At 44.1% G+C, this 24,707-nt stretch overlaps 1 protein-coding gene across 2 annotated transcripts in view; it reads left to right on the top strand.

The window, feature by feature from the left end:
- REX1BD (required for excision 1-B domain containing) overlaps positions 1–24,707 on the top strand; it is an 86,148-nt gene that overhangs the window by 17,239 nt on the left and 44,202 nt on the right. For both annotated transcript variants that reach the window (XM_069964503.1, XM_069964505.1), the window contains exon 2: positions 16,784–16,866. In XM_069964503.1, the coding sequence (XP_069820604.1) occupies positions 16,784–16,866 (83 nt within the window). The remainder of the gene's footprint in view (positions 1–16,783; positions 16,867–24,707) is intronic.

Here is a 24,707-nt window from a genome sequence, read left to right as displayed (position 1 = left end):
TACAAGCGATCAGCGGTATATAGTATATACCGCTGATCGCTTGTACCGGGACCCCACAGGGGGGTCCCCGATGACTGCCCCATGCCCTCCGCTACCTCCGGTGGCGGAGAGCATGGGGCTTTCATTCATTTTAACTTTTTAATCGCTGTGAACCGACGTTAGTCGGTTCACAGCGATGGCGGCGGCCATCTTGGAAATGATGACCGCCGGGGGAGGGGGGTTAGTTATCGGGGCACTAGGGGGGTCTGATCTGGGGTCTGATATACACTTATGAAAGGCGGCGGCAGCACCGGTAATCCCCTTTACCGACGGCCGCCGCTATAACGTTAATAGCGGCGATCGTTGGTAAGGGGGGGGCCGGGACGGACCTCACACACTGCCCCAACCCCTCAGCTACCTCCGGTAGCCGGGGGGATGGGGTGGGGGCCGTCCCGGCCCCGCAGCCTTATTCTCTGCCATCGCCGTAAAAAGCTGATGGCAGCAGAATAAGGACCATTAGTGACCGCCGTAGAAAGCCGTATCGGCGGTCACTAAGGGGTTAAATATCTGGTGATAATCACCTCAGAAAGAAAGAATCAAATAAATAACCAAAAGTAAGAACACCATGCACATGAGCCGTGCAGCTCCCTAACCCACATGAACACCCCAACGCACGTTTCGGTACGCCCTTCGCCCCCTCTGACGCGCTTCAGTGGTGACAGGTAACCCTATAGATACTGTGGACGGCACAACAGCAGCATCTAAAGGGCTTCAGACAGAGAATTCTCCTTCTTCAAAAGGAGAATTCTCTGTTTGATAACCATCAGGCCCTGCTTTTAAGGGTGCGTTTACACTGAGGACTCCATTCTATGATTGGGTGGATTCCGCTGTCCACCCAAAGAATTGACATGTCAATTCTTTGGGCGGATGGCAAAATTTGCTCAACCATAGAATGGAGTCTGTGGCACGGGCTGAGATGCACGCGAGAGGCGAGTTATCAGTGTGAGGACACTGCAATGTTACAATGTACTTATCCCAGCAAGGAAAGGGGGTAAAGTGCCCCCCTTTCTTGCTGGAATGGGTGCAGTGCTGGGGGGAGCAGGGGGGCCCTATTGATATTCACCCCAACATCATCTCTCTTCAGAAGAGCCTGGCACACTGAGATACACGTGTGCTGGTCTCTGCCTCTTCAAAGCTGGAGACACTGAATCAGCGGCTGCAGCCGGGACATCGCTGCAACCGCTGATTGGCTAAGATGACAAGCCACAAGGGTCATTTCAGCCAGTCAGCGGCTGAGACTGTATCCCTGCTTAGCAGCTGATTACAAGAAGACGGAGAGAAGACCAGGGGGGTGTAGGGAAGGAGGGGAGAGGAAAAATTCCATCTTGCAGCTATTAAGGAGCTTGGTGAAGCCTCTGACACTTTGTACCATAGAATATAAGCATTTTTCAGCATTCTGGAGGCACAGATCAATATATGAAAGCAACCAGTTATTTCCCTGATCTGACAACTATACAACAGTGTCAGCTGTTTGGAACCTAATTTAGAGCTGACAGATTACATTCAAAATCACCCTGGATATGGCATACCTTTTAAGAAGGTAATACACTCTCTTATCTGATAATAGAAGTATGACCATTTTAAAGTTGAATTGTTCCAAAAATGGCAGTGTATATGTCTGGAAGACACCAGCAGATGGTGATGCAGCTTTATCTATAAACAGCTCACTAGAACCCATGGCATGATTCATTTCTTGCAGACAATCTGATGCTGAATCCAAACACATGCTAGTCCCACCATGAATAGACTGATGTAGTGAAAAAAGAACACAACACAGACACAGATTCATTCATACCAGAGTATGTAACTGATCTTTAAAAACAAAACAAAAACAACACTTTCTTTCAGAGGGCAAGGATTGCCAGCCACCAAAATAGCCAGACGAAATATTGCACAATAGGGACTTGTATTTTTCTCCTTATATTTGTATATACATTTTACTTGGACTTTATAAACAACTGTTTAAAGCGCAACTCATTTCAGGGTCATTTTTCTGAAAACATTAACCCCTTCACGTCAGCCATCTGTATATATACGTTCCTATTGCACATGCCCCGTGCAGTAGGAATGTACATATACGTTCCGGCTTTGACGGGGCTTTGTGATGAGAACGGGATCGCTGCAGGGACAGCGATCCCGCTCTTATCTGAGTGAGGCACCGGAGATAATGAGAATCAGCTGCGATCCCGCAGCTGACCCCCATTAACCCCTTAGTGACCGCCGAAACGGCGGTCACTAATGGGCCGGTGCCGCCGCTGTATTTCATCTCCCCCCACCGTGAATCCACGGTGGGGGGAGATGAAATAAGTAAAAATCAGACCCCAGATCAGCCCCCTAGTGCCCCAGTCACTAACCCCCCCTCCCGCGGCGGCCATCGGATCCAAGATGGCCGCCGCGATCACTGTGAACAGACTAATGTCTGTTCACAGTGATCAAAAAAGAAAAATGAATGAAAGCCCCATGCTCTCCGCCACCGGAGGTAGCAAAGAGCATGGGGCAGTCATCGGGGACCCCCCCTGTGGGGTCCCGGTACAAGCGATCAGCGGTATATACTATATACCGCTGATCGCTTGTGCCATGTGCTCCAGGCACTTTTTATCCCCTGTCACCATGAATGATTGGTGACAGGGGATAAAAAGTGATGTCCCCCCACCCCCCCTGTCACCCCCCGTCCCCCAGTCACCCCCCCTTCCCCATATACTCACCGGATCCACGGAGCTCCTTCCTCTTCAGTGTCCTGGCTGGTTATGAAGTGCGCATGCGCTCCACAACCAGCCAAGCTCTGAAAATTTAAAGTGACAGAGACCAATTTGGTCTCTGTCACTGAACTATGATTACTGTGATAGAAAATATCACAGTAATCATAGTAATACAGTGAAAATGAATGTATAAAGTACAAAAAGTGACAAACATACAAAAAAATAAAACACACACTTTTTATTATAGTAATAATTACAGTTTACTCCCAAATTACCCCTAACCCCCCCCAGATTACCCGTAACCACCTCACGTTGCCCGTAACCACCCCAGGTTGCCCGTAACCACCGCACGTTGCCCGTAACCACCGCACATTGCCCATAACCACCGCACGTTGCCCGTAACCACCGCACGTTGCCCGTAACCACCGCACGTTGCCAGTGAACCCCTCCAGATTGTCCGTAATCACCCCAGATTGCCTGTAACCACCCCAAATTACATGTAACCACCCCATATTAGCGATAAGCACTTCACTCTATCCGTAACAATTCTAGATTGTCTGTAACCCCTCCAGGTTGCCCCTAACCACCGCAGGTTGGGCATAACCACCGCAGGTTGGGCATAACCACCCCAGATTGCCCGTAATCATGCCAGATTACATGTAACCCCCCAGATTGCACGCAACCACCGCAGGTTGCCTCTGACCACCGCAGGTTGCCTCTGACCACCGCAGGTTGCCTCTGACCACCGCAGGTTGCCTCTGACCACCGCAGGTCGCCTCTGACCACCGCAGGTCGCCTCTGACCACCGCAGGTCGCCTCTGACCACCGCACGTCGCCTCTGACCACCGCACGTCGCCTCTGACCACCGCACGTCGCCTCTGACCACCGCACGTCGCCTCTGACCACCGCACGTCGCCTCTGACCACCGCACGTCGCCTCTGACCACCGCACGTCGCCTCTGACCACCGCACGTCGCCTCTGACCACCGCACGTCGCCTCTGACCACCGCACGTCGCCTCTGACCACCGCACCTTGCCTCTGACCACCCCAAATTGCCAGTGACCCCCTCCAGATTGCCCGTAACCATGCCAGATTACAGGTACCCACCTCAGATTACCTATTAGCACTTCAGTTTATCCGTAACCACAGCAGGTTGCCTGTAACCACCCCAGATTGTCCGCAACCACCCCAGATTGTCCGTAACCACAGCAGGTTGCCTGTAACCATACCAGATTGTCCGTAACCACAGCAGGTTGTCCGTATTCACCCCACGTTGCCCATAACCACCCCAGGTTGCCCCTAACCACCCCAGGTTGCCTCTAACCACCCCAGGTTGCCTCTAACCACCCCAGGTTGCCTGTAACCACCCCAGGTTGCCTGTAACCACCCCAGGTTGCCTGTAACCACCCCAGGTTGCCTGTAACCACCCCAGGTTGCCTGTAACCACCCCAGGTTGCCTGTAACTACCCCAGGTTGCCGTAACCACAGCAGGTTGCCTGTGACCACCCCATGTTGACCGTATCCACCCCAGACTGCCCGTAACCACCTCTAGATTACCCGGAACCACCCCACATTACCCGTAACCACCCCACATTACCTGTAATCTAATTTTTTTTATTGTATTTTAGTAACTGCGCTATTCTAATAACTGTTACTAGCTGCGGTTTTGCTCCAGCAAATTGGCGCTCCTTCCCTTCTGAGCCCTGCTGTGTGCCCATACAGTGGTTTATGCCCACATATGGGGTACCGTTGTACTCAGGAGAACCTGCGTTACAGATTTTGGGTGACATTTTTTTCTCCTGTTCCTTGTGAAATTTAGAAATTTCAAACTAAACCAACATATTATTGGAAAAATTAAAGTTTTTCATTTTTACTGGCCAATTTTGAATACTTTCCTCTAATACCTGTGGGGCCAAAATGCTCATCCTACCCCAAGATGAATTCTTTGAGGGGTGTACTTTCCGAAATGGGGTGACTTTTGGGGGGATTCTATTCTGTAGACACTACAGGGGCACTGCAAACGCACCTGGTGCTCAGAAACTTCTTCAGAAAAATCTGCAGAGAAAATGCTAATTGGCGCTCCTTCCCTTCTGAGCCCGGCTGTGTGCCCATACAGTGGTTTATGCCCACATATGGGGTACCGTTCTACTCAGGAGACCCTGCGTTACAGATTTTGGGGTGAATTTTCTCTCCTGTTCCTCGTGAAATTGAGAAATTTCCAACTAAAGGAACATATTATTGGAAAAATTCGAGTTTTTCATTTTGACTGTCTACTTTTGAATACTTTCCTCTAATACCTGTGGGGTCAAAATGCTCACCACACACCAAGATGAATTCTTTGAGGGGTGCACTTTCCAAAATGGGGTGACTTATGGCGAGATTTTACTCCGCTGGCACTACAGGGGCACTGCAAACACACCTGGCGCTCAGAAACTTCTTCAGCAAAATCTGCATTGAAAAAGCTAATTGTCGCTCCTTCCCTTCTGAGCCCCGCTGTGTGCCCATGCAGTGGTTTATGCTCACATATGAGGTACTGTTGTACTCATGAGAACCTGCGTTACAAATTTTGGGGTACTTTTTTTCTCTTGTTCCTCGTGAAATTGAAAAATTTCAAACTAAAGGAACATATTATTGAAAAAAATTTGAGTTTTTAATTTTTACTGTCTAATTTTGAATACTTTCCTCTAACACCTGTGGGGTCAAATTGCTCATCCTACCCCAAGATGAATTCTTTGAGGGGTGTACTTTCCAAAATGGGGTGACTCATGGTTTTTTTTCTCTCTGCTGACACTACAGGGGCACTGCAAATGCACCTGGCGCTCGGAAACTTCTTCAGCAAAATCTGCAATGGAAAAGCTAATTGGCGCTCCTTCCCTTCTGAGCCCCGCTGTGTGCCCATGCAGTGGTTTACGCCCATATATGGGGTACCGTAGTACTCAAGAGAACATGTGTTTCAAATTTTGGGGTGCTTTTTCTCTCATGTTCCTTTTGAAAATGAGAAACTTTAATCTAAATGTATATATTATTGGAAAATTTTAATTTTTCATTTTTTTACAGCCTAATGGTGAATACTTTCCTCCAGCCCCTGTAGGGTTAAAATGCTCATTATACCCCTAGATTAATTCTTTAAGGTGTCTAGTTTCCAAAATGGGGTCACTTATGGGGGTTTCCAGTATACAAACCTCCTAAATCAACTTAAAATAAGAACTGGTCCCTAAAAAAATCAGTTTTGGAAACTTTCACGAAAATGTGGTAATTTGCTGATACATTTCTAAGCCCCGTAACACCCTAAAAAAGTAAAATATGTTTATGAAATGAAGCCAGAATAAAGAGGACATATTGGTAATGTGACTTAGTAACTAATTTATGTAATACAACTTTCTTTTTTTAGAAGCAGAGAATTTCAAAGTTCATAAAATGCTAATTTTTTTAATTTTTCATTAAATTTTGATGTTTTTCACAAAAAACACACAAAGTAGTGACCAAATTTTGCCACTAATATAAAGTGCCATATGTGACGAAAAAACAATCTCAGAATCGCTAGCATACGTTAAAGCATCACTGAGCTATAAGCGCATAAAGTGAGACAGGTCAGATTTTGGAAAATGAGCCTGGTCTTTTAGGTGCAAATAGGCTTGGTCTTGAAGGGGTTAAATATCAACAGTTCAAGCGATTTTAAGAAACTCTGTAATAGGTTTTATGTACTAAAAGAGTTTCCTTCTGGACTGAAAAAGCAATCTCCCAGCCTCCCCCCTCACATCAGATGAAGCAGGATTTCTGTCTCCATTATGTGGCTATGGAGAGGGGAGGGGCTGTTAGGAGTGACTGAGCACGGAGGATTTCTGCACAGCACAACACCCTGCAATCTTCTCTCAGTAAGTTCATAGATAAGCACTGACCTTTCTGACACCTGAATTTAGCGTTTTAGGTGCCCGGAGAGTCTACAAACAGCTGACCTTCATGTCACCTCTTCCTGCTCCCTCATCTTCTCAGCCCCTCCCCCCTCCATAAGGATAGAATGTAGAGAACAGAGCCTGTCTTCACTGGCTTCTCTGTTATGAAGATGTTTTTGCCTGATAATGCACAGATAGGAAGTCAGGGGGGGAGGCTGGGAGATTGCTTCTTGAGTACAGAAGGAGGCTTTTTTGGCTGATGAAACCTATTACAGAGTTTTTTAAAATCGCTTATACTACTGATTTCTGCAATAAAAAAAAACATGACAGTTACGCTTTAAAGCTGAACCACCATAGCACATGCAGTAGAGAAGCAATACACGTTCTTCATATATTGTCTAAATGATTAACAAAATGCAGCTTTTTTCTTGACCCCTGCGCTCTTTGTACCTACAATATCCCAAATTATTTTTAAGTTACCTTTGCTTAGGGAGATGCATGAGAGGCTGGATCTACACATACAGTGAAAGTAAGTACCATATTTTTTGCTTGATAAGATGCCTCTCTGAAGGAAAAAAAAATTATCTTAATAAACTTCCCTGGTGGTCTAAGACAAAGTTCACTGAAATGACAGGTCCACTTGTCAATGACAGTACCTTATACCCACACATACGCAGCTCTACTGCATGCACAATAAACACTCAGTTCTGCTGCATCATACACATACATTACCCCTTGCCGAACCAGTATGTCCCCACAGCGACCCCACTCTGAACCGCCACGATCTGGGCTGCTATCTGCAGCCAGGGACCGTGGCTATTAGCAGGCATGGTCCAGTCGCCTCACCCGCTAAGAAATGCAGCTGTCAAAACTGACAGCTACATTTAAGTGCCCTGTGTCCCCTATCTCTGGTGTCTAGTGGGGTGGATCTGTAGATCTGGGCTGCAGCTTCCGAGGGTATGAAGTATGGGTACGAAGTATGAAAAATAAAAAATAAAGTTTTTTCATTAATAAAAAAATCCCCTCCCCTAATAATTGTGTGTGAACCCCCCCCCCCCCCCCCCCCCCACACACACACACACCAAAGTGCATAATAGTGGATTTTTTTTGTCATAAATCAAGAAAAATTGTAATAAAAAGTGACTACTTGAGGAACATATATATCATGTCAGTTTTACTATAGGACGAACGACTTAAACACAAAACCATCCAAAATGTAAACAAATTGCTTTTTTTTATCTTACAATTTCACTGTGCAAATACTTTTTTCCCCACATACTTTATGGAAAAATTTAGTCTGCTATTGCAAAGTACAATTGGTGTCGCAAAAAGTAAGGGCTCATGTGGGTCTATAGGTGAAAAAATGCAAGCGCTATGGCCTTTTAAACACAGAGAGGAAAAAATAAAAGCGCAAAAATTAACCCAGTCCTTAAGTGGTAAACATATCCACAGGCGCACACAATGCTGCTTTACCAATCTGCAGACACACCTTTACTACATCACTTACATAAACAGATGTGTTCCTACTAAGGGCGGGTTCACACTACGGAATTCTCGTGAACAATGTCCGCGGAATTCCGTCAGCTGTCCGCCCACACATCTGGGCGCCTTTCCGCCGGCCCCATAGACACCATTCTATGGGCCGGCGTATTCCGCTATACGGTGAAAGAAGTGTCATGTCACTTCTTTTAGCGGATCGCGGAATACGCCGGCCCATAGAATGGTGTCTATGGAGCCAGCGCAAAAGCGCGTGCCCGTGCAGGCGGACAGCTGACGGAATTCCGCGGACATTGTTCGTGAGAATTCCATAGTGTGATCCCGCCCTTACAGTAGTCTATCTCTATAGAGCCCCTTTCACAGTCATGTGACTAAGCACATCACTGAAGGTCCTGCAGGTCCTTTAGTTCCTGTTGTGGGTTAGTTCTCAGGTGCATTTATATGTGGGAATCTGTATGTGATGCACATGACCTCTAGATTCCTCTTCTGCCCGGCACTGATCTCACTGAGGAGGAGGCAAAAACAGACACCTTTTCTATCACTGTCATACAACAAAGATTTAGAGCAGGTGTAGATTTTTGCAAAATTCCCAGGTTGGCCCAGGTGCAGGGCCGGCCAACTGTACTAATAGGCATACGCCTTTTAGTAATTCTGGCTGGGCTTTATTAAAGACCATACTCATTTGCAAGACTTGATTAATGGTCCCCCTTTGCGACTTATGAAAACTGCCTACCCAGCTGTGCCCCACCAACAACTAGAGGGCATCTCACTGCTGAGGACTGTCTCACATTTTGAGAAGCACTGCTCTAAAGTGTATGGACAGCTTTACAGTAAAATGTATACAACATTTGGGCTGAAAATAGGAGCCCAAAACATTGGCTGATCTTTTGTGTTAAAGGAGAAGTCTGGTGAAATTTTTTTATTAAGGTATTGTATTGCCTCCAAAAAGTTATACAAACTACCAAAATACATTTATGACAGGAAATGCTTATAAAGTGCTTTTTTTCCTGCACTTACTACATCAAGGCTTCACCTCCTGGATAAAATGGTGATGTCACGACCCGACTCCCAGAGCTGTGCGGGCTGTGGCTGCTGGAGAGGATGATGGCAGGGGGACACAGAGGGATGCAGGGCACTGGAGGGATGCTGAGCATCTTCCTGACATCATCCTCTCCGGCAGCCACAGCCCGCACAGCTCTGGGAGTCGGGTCGTGACATCACCATTTTATCCAGGAAGTGAAGCCTTGATGCAGCAGTAAGTGCAAGGAAAAAAGCATGTGCATTTCCCGTAATAAGTGTACATTGGGGATTTGTATTACTTTTTGGGGGCAATACAATACAAAAATGCCGGACTTCTCCTTAGTGACCGCCGATACGGCTTTTTACGGCAATCCACGGCGAGGGGAGATGAAAAATGTGTCCCCCCACCCCCCAGAACAACCCCCCCTAGTGGCCAGTAACTAACCCTTCCCTCCCTGGGCGGCCAAGGGCAGTGATCAGGGACCACCCGGTGTGGCCCCTGTACAAGTGATCAGTGGTATATACTATATACCGCTGATTGCTTGTACCCAGTGCAGTGATGCACTTTTTATCCCCTGTCACCATAAATCATTGGTGACAGGGGATAAAAAGTGATCACCTGATCCAGGGAGGTACTTCCTCTTCGGCGTCCAGACTGCTTCTGAAGTGCACATGCGCTTCAGAAGCGGTCAACTCCGAAAATTTAAAGTGACAGAGATCACAGGGATCATAGAAGTACAGTAAAAAAAAAGTTTAAGTGTAAAAAAAAAGTGAAAAACATACAAATAAAGTAAAACACACTTTTTATTATAGCAATAATTGCGGATTACTCCCAGATTACGCGTAACCACCCCTGGCTCGGCCGTATCCACGCCAGATTGCCCGTAATCACCGCACATTGCCCGTAACCACCCCAAATTGCCAGTGACCCCCTCCAGATTGCCCGTAACCACGCCAGATTGCCGTAACCACCCCAAATTACATGTATCCACCCCAGATTATCTATAAACACTTCAGTTTATCCGTAACCCCCTCATATTGTCTGTAACCCCCGCACATTGCCTTTAACCACCGCACGTTGCCCGTAACCACCCCAAATTGCCAGTGATTATCTGTAATCACCACAGATTGCCCATAACCACCCCAAATTACATGTACCCAACCCAGATTACCTATAAGCACTTTAGTTTATCTGTAACCAACCCAGATTATCTGTAACCCTCCCCAGATTATCCCTAACCACCCCATGTTGTCCTTAACTACCCCATGTTGTCCGTAACCACCGGAGGTTGCCTGTAACAACCACAGGTTGTCCGTTACCATGTCACGTTGCCCCTACCCACTCCACATTGCCCGTAACCACCCCAGATTGTCTGTAAGCATCGCACATTGCCCGTAACCACCCCAGATTGTCTGTAAGCATCGCACATTGCCCGTAACCACCCCAGATTGTCTGTAAGCATCGCACATTGCCCGTGACCACCCCAGATTGTCTGTAAGCACCACACATTGACCGAAACCACCCCCAGATTGCCCGCAACCACCCCAGATTGTCCGTAACCACCGCAGGTTGTCCGTCACCACCCCCAGATTACATGTAATCTAATTTTTTTTTTTAATTTTATTTTAGTAACTGCGCTATTCTAATAACTGTTACTAGCTGCAGTTTTGCTCCAGCAAATTGACGCTCCTTCCCTTCTGAGCCCTGCTGTGTGCCCATACAGTGGTTTATGCCCACATATGGGGTACCGTTGTACTCAGGAAAACCTGCGTTACAGATTTGAGAAACATATTATTGGAAAAATTCTAGTTTTTCATTTTTACTGTCTAATTTTGAATACTTTCCTCTATTACCTGTGGTGTCAAAATGCTCACCGCACCCCAAGCTGAATTCTTTGAGGGGTTTACTTTCCAAAATGGGGTGACTTATGGGAGGGGGGGGTTACTCCGCTGGCACTATAGGGGCACTGCAAATGCACCTGGTGCTCTGAAACTTCTTCAGCAAAATCTGCACTGCAAATGCTAATTGGCGCTCATTCCCTTCTGAGCCCTGCTGTGTGCCCATGCAGTGGTTTATGCCCACATATGGGGTACCTTTTTTACTCAGGAAAACCTGCTTTTCAAATTTTGGGGTGCGGTTTTTTCTCATGTTTCTTTTCAAAATGAGAAACTTTAATCTAAACAGATATATTATTGGAAAATTAAAATTTTCCATATTTTATGGCCTAATGGTAAATGCTTTCCTCAAGCCCCTGTAGGGTCAAAATGCTCATTATACCCCTAGATTAATTCTTTAACCTCTTAAGGTCAAAGCCAATTTTTGTTTTTGCGCTTTTGCTTTTTCTACTTCATGTTTAAAAGTCCATAGCGCTTGCATTTTTTCACCGAGACTTATATGAGTGCTTATTTTTTGCGAAACCAATTGTACTTTGCAATGACAGGCATTATTTTTCCATAAAATATGCTGCGAAACTGGAAAAAAATCATTTGCGCTGTCAAATTGAAGAAAAAGGAATTTTGTTTTGATTTTGGGGAGTTTTGCATTTACGCTGTTCGCCCTATGGTAAAACTGACTTGTTATGCATGTTTTTCAAGTCGTTACGATTACAACGATATATAACATGTATAACTTTTATATTATGTGATTGCTTTTAAAAAATTCAAACCATTGTTAACAAATATATGTTCCTTAAAATCGCTCTATTCCCAGGCTTATAGCGCTGTTATCCTTTGGTCTATGCGGCTGTGTGAGGTGTCATTTTTTGCGCCATGATGTGTTGTTTCTATCGGTACCTTGATTGCGCATATACGTCTTTTTGATCACTTTTTATTAAATTTTTTCTGGATTTGATGCGACCAAAAATGCGCAATTTTGCACTTTGGAATTTTTTGGCGCTGACGCCGTTTACCGCGTGAGATCAGGAATGTGATAATTTAATAGTTCGGGTGATTACGCGCACGGCAATACCAAATATGTTTATTTGTTTATTAATTTGCACCTTACCCGCAGATAATTTGCACCTTAATGGAAGGGGGTCCGCTGTGCTGGGGGAGAGAATCCTAGAAGGGGTGGAGGGGTTTTTAAACTAGGGATGTGGAGGGAGGACAATGAAGTATGTAATGTAGTGGCAGATAGGTTAGAGAGGGGACAGAACAATGAGGAGGGAGGAGAAGGGTCCTGTGGGGGGAGGATAAGAGCAGTGCATAGGGAGATCCATATGTTGCGGATGAACAGTGAGGATGATTGTAGCCACAGCACAGTAATAAATCCCATTTCTTATAATGAATCGGTTAAACTCAATGGTAATATAAAGTGTATGGTTACTAATGCCAGAAGTCTAGCCAGCAAGATGGGGGAGCTGGAGGCCTTGGTTCTGGAGGAGTCCATTGATGTGGTTGGTGTGACTGAGACATGGCTGGACTCCTCACATGACTGGGCTGTCAATATTCAGGGATTTACGTTGTTCAGAAGGGACCGGGTGGGCAGAAGGGGAGGAGGAGTATGTCTGTATGTCAGAAATGATATTAAAGTGAGTGTAAAAGATGCAATAGTGGGCGATGACTGTAATGATGTGGAAGCATTGTGGGTAGAACTACAGAAGGAGGTAAAGAGGGAAAAAATTATTCTTGGTGTAATCTATAGACCCCCCAACATTACTGAGGAGGTAGATGGCCAGTTGAATAGACAAATAGAGAGGGCTGCCCGGGAGGGAACAGTAGTGATAATGGGGGACCTCAACTACCCAGATATAGATTGGGGTCACGGTTCAGCTAAAACCACAAAGGGGAGGGAATTTCTTAACCTCCTGCAGGATAATTTTCTGGGCCAGTTTGTGGAGGAGCCAACTAGAAGTGATGCCTTGTTGGATCTGGTTATTTCTAACAACGCTGAGCTGGTTGGGGATGTCACTGTCCATGAACACCTGGGTAATAGTGACCACAATATAGTGACTTTTAGCTTAAAGTGTAGAAAAGAAAAGCATGTTGGGAGGGCAAAAACTCTTAATTTTAAAAGGGCCAATTTTCCTGGGTTAAGGGCAGAACTTCAGGGCATAGACTGGGAGCGGCTGTTGTCACATACTGATGCAGCTAATAAATGGGAAATCTTCAAATCCACATTAAATAACTGTACTGCCAAATATATTCCTATGGGTAACAAATATAAACGGTTAAAATCCAATCCCACATGGCTTACAACCGAGGTTAGAAGGGCTATAAATGAGAAAAAAGGGGCATTCAAAAAATATAAATCAGAGGGGTCAGCTGTAGCATTTAAACATTACAAAGAAGTCAACAAAACCTGTAAAAATGTAATAAAAGCAGCAAAAATTCACAATGAAAGGCAGGTAGCTATAGAAAGCAAAAGAAACCCCAAAAAATTCTTCAAATATATTAATGCAAAAAAACCAAGGTCAGAGCATGTAGGACCCCTAAATAATGGCGACGGGGAATTAATAACTGGGGATCAGGAGAAAGCTGAGTTACTTAATGGGTTCTTCAGTTCTGTATATACAAAAGAGGATGGAGCTGTGGTGGGTGGGGCCAGTACTGAGGTGGGTGGGGCCAGTGCTGCTAACACATGTAATGTACTGAACTGGTTTACTATAGATATGGTCCAAGATAAATTAAACAAACTCAATGTAACCAAAGCTCCAGGGCCTGATAGATTGCACCCCAGAGTTCTTAGGGAACTCAGTTCTGTAATTTCACTACCCTTGTATGAAATATTCCGTGATTCTTTGCTTACTGGTATTGTGCCGAGGGACTGGCGTAAGGCAAATGTAGTGCCGATCTTCAAAAAGGGCTCTCGAACTTCCCCAGGTAACTATAGACCCGTAAGCTTAACGTCCATTGTGGGGAAACTATTTGAGGGGCTTATAAGGGACTACATCCAGGAATATGTAGTGGCTAATAGTATTATAAGTGATAACCAGCATGGTTTTACTAAGGACAGAAGCTGTCAAACCAACCTAATATGTTTCTATGAAGAGGTAAGTAGAAGCCTGGATGGCGGCGCGGCTGTGGATATAGTGTACCTGGATTTTGCAAAAGCGTTTGACACAGTTCCTCATGGACGTCTGACGGGTAAGTTAAAGTCTATTGGTTTGGAAAATTTAATGTGTAACTGGATTGAAAACTGGCTTAATAATCGTACCCAGAGAGTGGTGGTCAATGATTCCTACTCCGAATGGTCCCCGGTAATAAGTGGTGTACCCCAAGGGTCAGTACTGGGCCCTCTTCTGTTTAACTTGTTTATTAATGATATTGAGAATGGAATTAACAGCAATGTTTCTATCTTTGCAGATGACACCAAGCTTTGTAGTACTGTACAGTCTATGGAGGATGTGCAGATGTTACAGGATGACTTAGACACACTGAGTGTTTGGGCGTCCACTTGGCAAATGAGGTTCAATGTGGATAAATGTAAAGTTATGCACCTGGGTACTAATAACCCACATGCATTATATGTCCTGGGGGGAGTTACTCTGGGAGAGTCACTGATGGAGAAGGATCTGGGTGTACTTGTAGATAATAGACTACAGAACAGTACACAATGTCAGTCAGCTGCTTCTAAGGCCAGCAGGATATTGTCATGCATTAAAACAGGCATGGACTCACGGGACAGGGATATAATATTACCGCTTTATAAAGCTTTGGTGCGGCCTCATCTGGAGTATGCCGTCCAGTTTTGGAACCCGATTCATAAAAAGGATGTTCTAGAGCTGGAGAGGGTACAAAGACGGGCAACTAAACTAATAAGGGGAATGGAGCATCTTAGTTATGAGGAGAGATTAAAAGAATTACATTTGTTTAGTCTGGAGAAGAGACGTTTAAGGGGAGATATGATTAACTTATTTAAATATATAAATGGCCCCTACAAGAGATATGGGGAAAAGATGTTCCAGGTAAAACCCCCTCAAAGGACAAGAGGGCACTGCCTCCGCCTGGAGAAAAAAAGGTTCAATCTCCGGAGGCGACAAGTCTTCTTTACCATGAGAACTGTGAATCTGTGGAACAGTCTACCACAGGATCTGGTCACAGCAAAAACAGTAGAGGGCTTCAAAACCGGCCTAGACAAGTTCTTAGACCTAAATAATATAAATGCATATGTATAGAACCTATCACCCCTCCCCCTTCCCTGTATCCATCCCCTCCTTGGTTGAACTTGATGGACATGTGTCTTTTTTCAACCGTATTAACTATGTAACTATGTAATTTATATTTATAAAATGGGAAAAGGGGGGTCATTTGGACTTTTATTAGAGGAGGGGATTTTTTATTAATAAAAACACTTTTTTACACGAACTAGAAGTCCCCCTGGGGGACTTGTATATACACAGCACTGATCTCTCCTAGAGATCAATGCTGTGTATATACACAGCAAAGATCCATTTGATCGGTGATAGATTGCTTTGGCCTGCTGCAGGTCACAGCAATCTATTGCCGAGCCGGGATCAGCTTCATTGCGCCGCTGGGGCCCTGCATGGGGGGGAGATCCGACCCACTAGACACCAGGGATATCAAGTATAAAGCCCTTCAATGCAGCTGTCGTGTTTGACAGCTGCATTGAAGTGCTTAATTAGCTAATAGAGGCGCTCCCCGGCTGCAGATCACAGCCGGGAGCGACGCCGTTCTAAACTCCCCCCGTGGCACCATGACGTACCAGGTATGTCATGGGTCGCTAAGGGGTTAAGGTGTGTAGTTTCCAAAATGGGGTCACTTATGGGGGTTTTCAGTATACAAGCCTCCTAAATCCATTTAAAAAAAGAACTGGTCCCTAAGAAAATCAGTTTTGGAAACTTTCACAAAAATGTGATCATTTGCTGATAAATTTCTAAGCCCCATAACACCCCAAAAAAGTAAAATATGTTTACTAAATTATGCCAGAATAAAGAAGAAATATTGGTAATGTGACTTAAGGCCCTATTCCACGGAACGATTATCGTTCGTATTCGACCGATATCGGCCGCTACGGACGATAATCGTCCCGTGGAATAGAGTGCAACGATCAGCCGACATCGTTCATGTCGGGTGATCGTTGCATTCGCTTGTTTTTCAACATGTTGAAAAACAAGCGACTGATATAGCAGCGATCTGCTGCCGTCGCTCCGTTGAATAGGAGCGTCGGCAGCAGACGCTGCTATATCCTATGGGCTGCCCGGACGATAATCGATCCCCCGGGCAGCTCCCCGCCGCCCCCGCCCCGCACTCACCCGCTCGCTGCAGCCGCGTTGAATAGCGGTGGCAGCGAGCGGGGAACGAGGAGCAAACGAGCACTGAGAGCGCTCGTTTGCTCCTCTAAACGACCATAGTAACTAATGTATGTGCTATGACTTTTTTTTTTTTAGAAGCAGTGAATTTCAAAGTTCATAAAATGCAATTCTTTAAAATTTTTCATGATGTTTTGATGTTTTTTTACAGAAAAAACAAAAAGTGACCACATTTTGCCACTAACATAAAGTACCATATGTGACAAAAAAAACAGAATCGCTAGCAAATGTTAAAGCATCACTAAGCTATAAGCGCATAAAGATTTTGAAAAATCTGCCTGGTCATTAAGGGGTTAAAGTCTTTGTGGTCCATCATTGTCGTTTTGCTTTTCTTTTTTACTATTTTGTATTTGTTTTCTTTTAGACGGACAATGATTTTCGCCTTCTTATACAGAGATTTTACCAGCTACAAGCTGAACGTGTGGAGACATACCGTCTCTTTGATGAGTAAGTACCATGACATTTTTATTATAGTGCAAGAATATTTTCAGTGCTGTATTCACTACTGCATACAGATTTCATTAATATAGTGTCAAGTTTAAAGCCTCTAGCGTTTTGACCAGATGACCTGTCTTGTTTAATCCACTATTTGACTGACTTTGCCAGTCTTTATGTCTGTCAAAACATTAGTAGGTTTTTCTGTGGTTTCCATGGTTCGGACCTGTTCCACGCTCTGGCAGCTAGCCTGTTGACTTTGGCATTTGATGGCCTTTACAGTTTGACTGAACCTGTGAGCTGTGAAGACGAAAACCAAGCAGCAAGTTTAACTGCATATTATAGATCTACACAATTGGGTGAAAGCAAAGCAATGGAAAGTTCCTTGATTTTTATCACAAACTAAATGTGGGAATTCTGACCTTTAGTTGTTCTGAATATTATATATTATTTTCTAAAAACATTTACATCTTAAAGTAAAAGTTAAGTTTTGGTTTTTGGTTCTTTGTGCAGTGGATTTACTTTTGTGCCCATAGGCTATTCACATTAAATACTGCAGTGATTTTTACCCGAATACCACCTATAAATTCTTAATATATATCGATTACAGTGTTTCTTCCCCTTGTCAAACTTTTGCACAAAACCACGTAAACATGTTCCCTGAATGACTGCTGTAAAACAGTGTCCACTCAAAGGGTATGTGCACACTGAGGAATAGGTGAGGAATTAGATGCGGAATTAAAGAAAAATCCACTCTTATTTCAGCTTAAAATCCCCCCGTAAAATATGTACAGAATTTTCTGCCGCTGACCCGCTTTCCACCCTAAGGGTAGGTTCAGACTACAGAATTCGCACAGAGAAAATCCGTCGGATTCCGTGGCTCGTACCCGTTCATGGCGCCGCGCGTATCCAGCTGCTCCACCAGACACCATTCTATGGCCGGGCCGATTCGCATTCCATCGCAAGAACTGACATGTCTATTCTTTCGGCAGAACGCGTAATCGGCCCAGCCGAAGAATGGTGTCTATGGCACGGGCTGAAATGCACGCCACCGTGAACGGGTACGAGCCACGGAATCCGCCTGAATTTCTCTGTGTGGATTCCGTAGTCTAAACCTACCCAAAGGCCACCTTCACACTAAGCAACAACGACAGAATTCCGATGCGGAGCTTTCCGCCACGCTCAGTGTCCTGCAGTATCTCTTTGGAAGCGTGTGTGCGCCTCCGCTGCTGCTGATCTCTGCTCAAAGAATTGACATGTCACTTCTTTGGCCCCCTATCACACATCTGCTTCCTCCCCTCTCCGCTAAAAGAAGTGACATGCCATTTCTTTGAGCGGAGAAGGGAAGAAGCAGACGCACGCGCCCCTCTCATTCACTCAAAGCAGGACACTGAGCGTGGCGGAAAGCTCCACTGTTTTTGCTCGGTGTGAACGGGGCCTTTGAGTGGAGAGCTCCGTCGCGGAATTCCGTCGTTTTTGCTCAGTGTGAACTGGGCCAATGAATTTACATGACGGAGGAATCCTATAGAAGTTAATTGGGGCTTCAAATCTGCTTGAATTCTGCTCCTATTCTGCCAGAGCTGAATAGACAAGGAATTTCAAGCAGAACTTTCCTCTACAATTTCTTGAGAATTCCTCAGTGTTAACCCACCCAAAGGGAGGTTGCTGGGTCCCTGTGACAGGGAATTGCTCTATGGGCAACTCTCAAAGAAGTTACTAGGAGATATAAGCTGAGCAGAAGCAGTGGTCTTGTCAATGTGTAAAAGTAGATGTCTTTGTAAAGAAAGAGAAGGCATTGTCAACAGGAGGCCGATGAGAAACCTGCTTACTGTGACGTGTTTTATTCAGTTGTTTAGTTAACATTGTCAACTTTATTATCACCTACAACCGTTTCCTTCCAAAGTATTGTGCCCTTACCAGGCCAATGTTGTTGGTAGGACCATCATGGTCTTTCCTACTATAATCCTGCCTTACAGAACATCAGTATCACACATCCCCTGGCACAAAGAAGTTAGGAGTGGTGTATACAATTTTTACTTGGATACATTTTGTATGTGGCCGTCTTTGAAATAAAATACAAGATGTTTCATTTTTCTCCATTGGCCTCATCTGGACTTCATCAGCAATCCAACATAATGCTTTACTACTTGTTCCGCCTATTTAAACTGCTTTTTTTGCACTTTTGTAAAGAATAACAGAACTGAGGGCGGCTTGATTTTTCATTTTGTTTGCTTACTGCAGCCTTGTTATTTCTAGTGTATCCATAACACTAGATAATATTTGGGATTGGTTAGCCAGTTAAAGTACCTCTCTGATTTATTGTCGGCTTCAGGAAAAATCCATAACTTTCCTAAACTGTTGCAGATTTTCTGCTTTATAAGCGGCGTGCTGAGAGCTCTAGTCCTTAAAGCCACTCTGTACCCACAATCTGACCACCCCAAACCACTTGTACCTTCAGATAGCTGCTTTTAATCCAAGATCTGTCCTGGGGTCCGTTCGGCAGGTGATGCAGTTATTCTCCTAATAACAGCTTTTAATCCTACAGCGCTGTGTCTAACGGCCGGGGCTTACATTTGTATATGCATTAGGCTGGCACCACCTCTCTGTCCTTCCTCTCCACCCTTCTCATCATTAGGAATGATCCAGGAACATTTACTGCTGTTTGAGCTTTGCACAGGTGTCTTAACGATCCAGCCCATGTTCATTATGCACACAGGTGGGGAATAGGAAGCAATCTGCCTGGAGCATTCCTAATGATGAGGAGGGTGGGGAGGAGGGACTGAGAGGTTGCGCCAGCCTAATGCATATACAAATGTAAGCCCCGGCCGTTAGACACAGCGCTGTAGGATTAAAAGTAATATTTTTGCACAATAACTGCACCACCTGCCGAACGGACCCCAGGACAGATCTTGGATTAAAAGCAGCTATCTGAAGGTACAAACGGTTTGGGGGGGGGGGGGGGGGGGCAGATTGTGGGTACTGAGTCGCTTTAAAGGTTTCCGTAAAGTTTAGGCACTAAGGCAAGTGGAGCTATTCGTTTGTTTTGTGCCTGGAGGTTTAGCTAGGCACACATGTAAGGATAATTGAAATCTTTGTAATTGATACATTAAAAGTAAGTGTACCATCAGGTACATCCAGCGCTTCATGCCGGACTGGTGCCTGGGAATAGACCTGCGCTGTGCGCAGGAACCGGGCGGCGATACTTAAAAGGGACCGCGGCACTGGCATCCCTGCACCATCGCCTATCCATTCATGCAAAAAACTTTAAGCAATGTACCTCATGGTACATTCGCTTTAAAGTGCAAAGATACAAAATAGACCACACAGGAAATAGATCACATGTATTATTTCTAACACATTTACATGTTTCAAATACAGATATGTTTAAAAATAAATTTAAAAAAGGTTTTACGGTGAATGGTGTCCTATAATTTTTTAGGCAATGGTCAAGCAATAGCAAAGGGATCCATACAGGAATCAGGCCATCTTAAAAGCAAGTCTATATGTAAAGATGTGAGAGGTCTATGTCCATGAGGCTTGCTGTAAAGCATGCCATTAAATGCTGTTAAGAACAGCCCAGGCAAGATTTAGTTGGTTTGTGCTGGTCTCAAAAGGTCTCAGATCCTCTACTATAAAGGTCCTAATATCTCTCTTGAAGGTTCATTCTTCCTAGCACTCATATTTGGTAGCACAATAATTAAGCTTTTGGCTCTACAGGACCATAAATTATTATTATTTTAATTTTTTTTTATAGACAAGGTCCTTTTCATGCCCCTTTTTTAGGCCGAAGATTCCTTCTACTGGCAACATTAATCTTTCCCAAGACAGAGCCTCTTGAGGGGACATCACTTGGATTGTTCTAGACCTAAGCCTGTCTTCAAAGTTATTTGGAAAGTAATGCTTCCTTTAGAAATAAAAAAAAAATATTGTTTTTCTTTTCTGGGCCCAATAGAAGCAGCAAAGCTTTCAAAACGTCTCCTATTCATTCAAGGCCATGTTTCTCAGGGTCTGATTTTTTTCTCTCTCTCTCTCTCTCTCTCTCTCTCTCTCTCTCTCTCTCTCTCTGAAAAAAGGGCTAGGGCTTATTGGGGTAGTCTTTTTCCCCCCATTAACAACAATCACTCATAATGCTCAATTTTTGTGCTACACGGAGAAACATTTTCTTGTCTGGGGGTACAAATTTGCTGTACCCTATACCAGTTACAGAATCTCTTAGGAGATTTGCATTGTATCGAATTTGTGGACGCAGAAGACCGGGACTTAGAAGCGGAAGAGCAGATTCTGCCCTGCCATGGCGGGAGGCAGGGGGGCACTTGTCCAGAATGTCTATTATCCATCTCTGTGATGGCACATGGCATAACCTAGCGATGGAGGCACTGACTGTAACTAGGGCTTATTCTTGGAGTAGGACTTATATTTCAAGCCTACTCCAAAGCCCTGCAAAATCTGACTATGGCTTATTTTTAGGGTGAAGCTTATTTTTGTGGCATTGTTCAGGGGGGGGGGGTGCAATTTTACTTCTTTTTTTCATGTTTACAAATTCTATTTTAAATTTTTATTGGTTTTAAAGTTTTATTGGTATAATGGGAAAAGGAGGGGGATCTAAACTTTTATTTCATGAGGGGGCTTTCATATTTTTCGCTTTTTATTTTTATTCACATGCAATCATTAATTTGCTTACACTGGTCCGTGCTATGCTATTGAATAGCATTGATCAGTGTTTTTTGCGATTTGCGATCAGGCAGACTTTATGAGAAGATCAAGCATAAGACTGCACAGAGGTAAGTATGAGACCTCCAGCAACCAGGGACATCGATTGGGGCCCCCACAGTCACACAGCAATTCCTGTCACTTACACTTAAACACAGTGATAGCTGCGTTTAAAGGGTTAATGATGGGCTGCAGAGCTCTTAAGCTTACTTCATAGTTAAATAGCATATAATGAGCAACATCATGGGTCATTCAAGCACAAACAACCTTCCCGGACATGTACATCATGGGTCATCTAGGGGTTAAAAACTATTTTTGATACCGTAATACCCCTATTATGCGCCAATTAGGTTTTCAGGAGGATTATTCCAATTTTAATGAGATTGTTAAGCAATGCACATTTCTTCCCAATATGGTTGGAAAACTATCGGCCTGATTGGCTATGGGTATATATTGTCAGACTGTCAACAATATTTCCTAGCCTGTATGCCGAAAACTTGTGCGAACACAAAGTTTTCATTTTTCATGTTATATAAAGAAGTTTTCTCACCTTGTGAAAGCAAACCATGCCAGATACATACTTGAGCTATCAAATATATGCAACATAAGTATCTTAACTGTATCTACAACAATGTGCAAACCAGATTTTCCATCTTTGAGCTGTAAAACTGCAATATTATTTTTTCACACATCTATAGAGAATGCATCTGCAACTTTGTTCAGTCTTTTATACACTCCTTTATGTGTACGCACTCGATTCTGAAGGTTAATCTTTCAGGGTCAATCTGCAAGTCAATTTTTCAAAGACCAAAATGTGGAGAGTTCCAATTTTAACACTTCTCCTCAAAATCATTGGCTTATTTATTTTATATATCTGGAATATTTATTTGAAAAAAATAATAATAGTAAAATAGAAGTATATAATAATAAAAAGTTAAACGTTCCCACATGACAGGATATTGGAGGATTGCTTGACTTCAAGACATCTGCTGGCTCTGTGTCTTACAACCTTTATCCATATGAAATATAGCAGTATTCCTGCAATGTGTTAATCATATTTGTGTTACTGAGGATTATACAACAAACACACTCATAAATTCAGTCTAGAAATTGCACAGTTTATTGTCTGCAAGGTTTTGTTGTTAATAACTTCTGGGATTTACCCAAATGCAGTAAGATATATAAAGCAAAATGACTGGCAGTGTCAGCTTTATGTTCCATGGGAAAAGCAAATGAGAATTTGATTGTTGCAGTATTGTAATTTTCTGATTCATATTGCTCAGCTCAATTTTAGTCACTGTTTCTTTTCTGGCCCAAGAAAACATTAGTGTTCTTATCTGCTGTCTTAGGCATGCTTCAGATTACTGATATTTAGGACCAGGGCTCAAATCAGAATGGAGGCTACATAGGGTCTGAATGTTCTCCCCATGCTTGTATGGTTTCCTCTGGGTACCCTGATTTCCTTCTACTCATCAAATATGCATTGATCAATTAATTAGCATGTTTAGTCTTAAAGGAACACTTCAGCATTATTTTTTTTATATCGGACAGTCAGGGGTATTTCTGCCATGAGGCCACTTGAAGTGGTGGCCTCAGGCGGCACCCCCTGCTGTTGGAAGACAGGTCCAGTGATGGAAAACATAGCCTTTCTGTCAGGGGCATGACTACCACTGTATCAGCCATAGAGACAATACACTGGGCCCCCTGAGTTCTGTAACTATCCCTTTAACTGTCACATGACTGTGCCATTGTATGGCTCCTGCAGGACAATACTTGGCAGAAACATCACCGTTCATGTAAGCCTAGTGATCAGGAGCCCCCAAGCTTGTAACACTGAATTCTCCCCAACATACCCCCCCCTCCCCCAATCTCCATAGGCTGATATATGAAGCAGCACTGGACCTGTCAAATCATTGTAGTCAGAATATTGCTCAGCATTTTTTCATCTGGCAGAATCAGAGTGAAGCTAAGTCATGTGAATGCATCCTAACAGGACTATGAAACTTCATCCATGGCACCTTTTAAGGGTCCCCCATTAATATAAAAGGGTGCATGTTTCAGCGCCTCCTTGTGTGATTAGTGGTCTCTGACATCACAGCCCTTGGCAGTGTGACACCTCTCAGCTGATGAGGCTTAGAGATGCCATAACTGGCGAGTCTAACTTTTGCTGGCCCCAGTGTTACTGATGTATCAAACCTGACTGAGCCCGGGTATATACTGAGGTGGCAGTAGTGCTTGAGAGAGCGCAGGGCTCCCTTTGTGCTGCTTATCAGGGAGGATCCTGTTGGCCATATGCTTCCAATAGCGCTTGGCCAAGTCCCTATACACTCAATTCACATGATCGTTCTTAATCGGTCTATTGCCACAGTCGGGGAACATTATATGCGCAGTCTGTAGAGGGCATTTTATTTGTATTTTTGTGTTTTTTTTTTTAATTTTTGCAGTTTAAGGCTGGGTTCAAACTACGTATATTTCAGTCAGTATTGTGGTCCTCATATTGCAACCAAAACCGGGAGTGGATTGAAAATACAGAAAGGCTCTGTTCACACAATGTTGAAATTGAGTGGATGGCCGCCATTTAATGGCAAATATTTGCTGTTATTTTAAAACAACGGCTGTTATATTGAAATAATGGCAGTTATTTACTGTTATATGGCGGCCATCCACTCAATTTCAACATTGTGTGAACAGATCCTTTCTGTGTTTTTAATCCACTCCTGGTTTTGGTTGCAATATGAGGACCACAATACTGACTGAAATATACGTAGTGAGAACCCAGCCTTAGTATAAAATTGGTATCGAGTATCGACATAAAAAGGCTGGTATCGGTATAGAGCTCAAATTTCTGGTGACATTTTATTATAGTGCTTGAAAAAGCACTATATTGTAATCTGTATTCTTCTTCTTCTTCCATTTCTTCCAGCCATTTTTCTGCGATTAATACAGCCCAAACCGCCCAAACCGCTGTGCGCACAGACTCCATTTGTGCACCCCCTTCTGTGAATTCCATTCAAACTGCGTTTTGAAGCCCTCGGCGGTGAGAGGTGTGCTATCTATTGTTTTGTTTCGACCGGATTTTAACCCTTAGACGACCCAGGGCGTATAGTTACGCCATGGAAGTCTGTCCCCAGACGACCTAGGGC

This window comes from Dendropsophus ebraccatus, chromosome 3 (genome assembly GCF_027789765.1).
Source record: "Dendropsophus ebraccatus isolate aDenEbr1 chromosome 3, aDenEbr1.pat, whole genome shotgun sequence".
Lineage (NCBI taxonomy): Eukaryota > Metazoa > Chordata > Amphibia > Anura > Hylidae > Dendropsophus > Dendropsophus ebraccatus.
The sequence above is the reverse complement of the archived record's forward strand: the minus strand, read 5'-3'. Positions and strand labels throughout refer to the sequence as shown.